This window comes from Rhipicephalus sanguineus, chromosome 11, assembly GCF_013339695.2.
Source record: "Rhipicephalus sanguineus isolate Rsan-2018 chromosome 11, BIME_Rsan_1.4, whole genome shotgun sequence".
Taxonomy (NCBI): domain Eukaryota; kingdom Metazoa; phylum Arthropoda; class Arachnida; order Ixodida; family Ixodidae; genus Rhipicephalus; species Rhipicephalus sanguineus.
The window spans coordinates 128,634,167-128,638,811 of NC_051186.1; the positions used below are offsets into that span (position 1 = coordinate 128,634,167).

The 4,645-nt window shown below is 52.2% G+C and overlaps 1 protein-coding gene across 1 annotated transcript; it reads left to right on the plus strand.

The window, feature by feature from the left end:
• Window positions 1-1,725: 1,725 nt before the first annotated feature.
• Window positions 1,726-2,538, plus strand: LOC119375402 (uncharacterized). Its single transcript, XM_037645583.1, has one exon. The coding sequence runs from the start codon at window positions 1,726-1,728 to the stop codon at window positions 2,536-2,538; it is 813 nt and encodes a 270-aa protein (XP_037501511.1).
• The last annotated feature ends 2,107 nt before the right edge of the window (window positions 2,539-4,645 follow it).

A 4,645-nucleotide genomic window follows, 5' to 3' on the forward strand; every position in this document is an offset into this window, starting at 1 on the left:
TTATCCCCTCGTGGTTGATGCTCACTGCCACATACGCCTTCCCCTCGGGATACCGGGCCGCGTCGACGAAGCAACAGTCCCCGGCCTGATCGTGAGCCCTTTCTAAAAGAGCCTTTGCCCTGGCCCGTCTCCTACCATCGTTATGCTCGGGGTGGACGTTTCGCGGGATGGGGACAACGGTGATTCGTCCTCGCTGTTCACGAGGAATGCTGCAGAAGCGAGACTCAATTTCCGTCGCTGGAGTCCCCAACTCTCGCAGAATGTCCCTACCGGAACGCGTGGTGGACAGCCTGGCGAATTGCGCCCTCTCCTGAGCCTCCGCAATTTCTTCCAGCGTGTTGTGCATTCCGAGACGAAACAGTCTCTCCGAGCTTGTGTACATAGGGAGCCCGAGAGCTCTCTTGATGGCCAGATAGAAAAAATAGAAAGAGCAAGACAGAAATAAAGAGAAAGAAATAAAGAGAAAGAAAGAAAGAAAGAAAGGAAGGAAGAAAGACAGAAAGAAAGAAAGGGTCGTTCTATGAGTGGTGCGAACGCTCGGATCTGGAGTTTGGACATCCTTGTCGTGACTAACCTAGCTAAAGCCTAGCAACAACCTAGAAGCAACCAGACTAGACTTCAGAATCGTCCAGTTTTGCTGTTTCAAGCCTTGCGCGACTTAGTGCAAGCTTGATAATTTTTTTTATTTTTTTTAATGTTGAATGCCTACATGCATTTAGCTGGGCTAGTTGGTACCGAATAAATGCTTCCATAACACTAGGTAAAACGCACAAAGACTACACAGAAAGACATAGGATAACCGCTAGACTGTTTTTTATTCGACATGTGGGACAGATACATAGATTTCATGTGTGGCTCCTGCGTGTGCGCAATGAAATCATTTATTTGTCCTTCATGTAGATTAAACATCAGTTGCGGTTTTCCTGTGTATTTCTGGGTAGTCTTTGCGCGTGTCCGCCAATATTATGGAAGCATGAGCAATTTTCCCGCGCACACACAAAAAGCGCGCACCAACAAACATAAAGAATGGTTGAACCTCTTCCCCCTCCCCCCCCCCGATTAAAATTTCTGGCAACGCCTCTGGAGAGGGGTATAGGGGTGTTAGCTACCTATTCTTAACGGAAAAGTACTTTAGCGTTACCAAAGGCAAAGCGCACATCATAGCACTAATCGCTGCGGGCTACAACCTGTAATGATAGCGACCTGTAGTCATTTGTAATGACTACAGATGACAACCTGTAGAGACTATATCCTTTACTCAGGATTTGCATATCCCGAATGATGGGCATACCTCGTAGCAGTCTTTTATTTTCCGTTTTCGCTTAAATGCAAAGTGATTTCTGCATCGGATAAAGAAAATAAGCAAGAAGTGAGGGATCGCATATGGAAGTGTTCAGTTCATGCGCTTATGAAAGAGAAACCTTTACTTTGTAGCGGGCGTTGATGCCAGTCACCGCGATCATTTTTATTTGTGTGCGCATACCAATTCTTACACAGAGGCGCACGGCGCATACGCGGTCAACATGCCTAACGTTATCTCCGGCGTGCCGCGGGAGATACGCAGCCACGCCCCTTTTGTGTCGTCGCTTTTGAAGCCTGTTTTTCTGAGAAAAAAAAGTAGTTCTTGCACACACTTCAAGGAGTGTAGGACTTTGCCTTTCGCTCCTCCTTGGGGACGAGTACGCTACAAAGTGGTGACCCGCGACGTTTGGAAAAACAGCAGCCATGTCAGATGAGGAAGGCACTTCAAGCTCATCCACAACCAACGCCTCGGAGTTAAAGCTTCCTCATTTCTGGCCCAAAAACCCCAGGGTGTGGTTCAGCCAAGTCGAGGCCCGCTTCCAGCTTCGACGCATCACATCGCAGGCGTCGAAATACCTCCACGTCGTTGCAGCACTGCCACCTGACATCGCTGACGCCATAGACGATGTGCTCGCCTCCCCTTCATCGGAGAAGGCCTACGACGAACTAAAAAGCACCGTCCTGAAACGTCTTGAGGTGTCCGAACAGAGCAGGCTGCAACAACTGCTGTCTCATGAAGAGCTCGGTGACAAGCGTCCCTCGCAACTTCTCCACCGAATGCGTCAGCTGCTGGGCCAACAAGCGTCAGAGGTGCGTCAACAGCCATTGCTTCGCGAGTTGTTTTTGCAGAGACTGCCACAGTCAACACGGATGATACTCGCTGGCTCGGACGACGTGGCTCTCGAGCGTCTGGCTCAACTCGCCGACCGCATCACCGACTGCACCGAGCCATCAAAAATGCCTATTGCTGCAGCGGGAATGTCCGAACATGCAAGCCGGTTAGGTCGCTTAGAGGACGTTGACCGACTGGCTGCAGCAGTGGAAAACCTCGCCCTGTCTAACAAACACCGTCCTGCACGGCATCGTTCGTCGTTCCGTGATCGAAGCCCGCAGCACCGCGGCCACTCAAGCGAGGCAGAGCAGAGCGTCTGCTGGTACCACCGCCGTTTCAGAGAGCAAGCCACTCGCTGCACCCAGCCATGCTCGTGGACGGGAAACGCACCGGCCAGTCGCTAACGGCGGAATGCGACACGGGCCAGCGCTCAAGCCGCCTCTTCTTCGTTGTCGACCGCATCACCGGCACACGCCTCCTTGTCGATACCGGAGCTGAGCTATCTATCCTACCAGCAACAGCTCAACATCGCCGACGCGGCAAGTCTATTTCCAGCTTAATTGCAGTCAATAATACTGCTATTGCATCATATGGAGTGCAGTCAATGACGATAGACATCGGACTCAGGCGCACATATCGATGGCTCTTCGTTGTGGCCGACGTAAGAATGGCCATCCTGGGAGCGGACTTTCTGAGCCACTTGAATCTTGACGTTAGCGCTCGCGATCGTCGTCTCAAGGACAACGTCACTTCGCTCGCTGTTGTCGGACTGAAGCCTGACCTGTCCTCATGCGGCATTTCCACTTTCCACCCAGAGTCAAACTTTCAAAAGATTCTGGCTGAATTCCCTGAAATTACCAAACCTCGGAACACCGAACTGCCAATCAAGCACAAGGTGACGCATCGCATTGTCACCACCGGACCGCCCGTCACCGCTAGACCTAGAAGGCTCGCTGGACAAAGACATGAAATCGCCCGTCGTGAGTTCGACCACATGCTCCAGCTCGGCATTATTCGACCTTCTTCCAGCAACTGGTCTTCTGCGCTGCACATGGTGGCAAAACAAGAGCCTGGTGACTGGCGGCCTTGCGGTGATTATCGGGCACTCAATGCTGCGACAACGGCAGACCAATATCCTCTCCCTCACATCCATGATTTCAGCGCTCGCCTCGCGGGAACGACCATCTTCACTAAGCTGGATCTGATGGCCGCTTATCACCAGATTCCAGTAGAACCAAGCGACATCCCAAAGACGGCCGTGACAACACCGTTCGGCCTCTTTGAATTTGTTCGTATGCCGTACGGACTGAAGAACGCGGCACAAACATTCCAGCGTTTCATGAATGAGGTCACTCGCGGACTGCTTTTTGTCTTCGTCTACTTAGACGACATTTTGGTCGCCAGCAAAACGCCGGAAGAGCACGAAAATCGCCTGCGGCTCCTCTTCAAGCGTCTTGACGAGCACGGTCTGGTTTTGAAGCCCCAAAAGTGCATATTTGGTGTTGAAGCACTGGATTTCCTAGGTCATCGAATCACCCCGCAAGGCATCTTGCCGCTCGAATCACGGGTACAAGCCGTTAGGGAATTTCCCACGCCTACCTCTTTCCGCAAGTTGCGCGAGTTTCTCGGGCTGATCAACTTCCATAGGCACTTCATCCCATCCTGTGCACACATTCTACAGCCGCTAACTGACTTGCTGCGCCGGGACACCAAGAAAACACCCGACTTTCACTGGTCAGCGGAGCACGAAAAAGCCTTCCAGGACGCCAAAACTCAACTTGCCTCCGCAACACTTCTCATGCACCCGCTTTCCGACTCGCCAACGCGGCTCATGGTTGACGCTTCAACGACGGCAGTGGGAGCAGTGTTGCAACAATACGACGGCAAGGACTGGAAACCGATAGGTTTCTTTTCGAAACGGCTGAAACCGGCGGAAGTGCGCTACAGCACCTTTGGAAGAGAGATGCTGGCCATTTATTGCTCCGTAAAGCATTTCCGTTTCTTCCTCGAAGGTCGCGCTTTCCACATTTTAACGGACCACAAGCCGCTGACATATGCGTTCAAGAACAACAGTTCCTCATATTCGGAAAGAGAACTGCGCCAACTTTCTTTCATTTCCGAATTTTCGACGGACATCTGCTATATAGCGGGGATCGAAAATCAAGCAGCCGACGCACTCTCCCGTATCGACACCGTTTCAGCGTCCGTCGACTTTAAGGCATTAGCCGCCGCCCAGCGGGAAGACCCAGAGATAACCGTGTTGCGGCAGAATCCACTGTCACTTGTGCTCGCAGAGATCCCACTACCATACACGACGACTATGGTCACATGCGACACATCGCAGAAATCTCGAAGACCCTTCGTCCCCGTCCAGTTTCGGCGTGCAGTGTTTGACAGCCTTCACGAACTCAGCCACCCAGGAATCCGCGCGACGCAGAGGCTCGTCACGGACCGCTTTGTATGGCCAGGCATTAACGCCGACGTTCGACGCTGGGCGAAGACGTGCCGAAC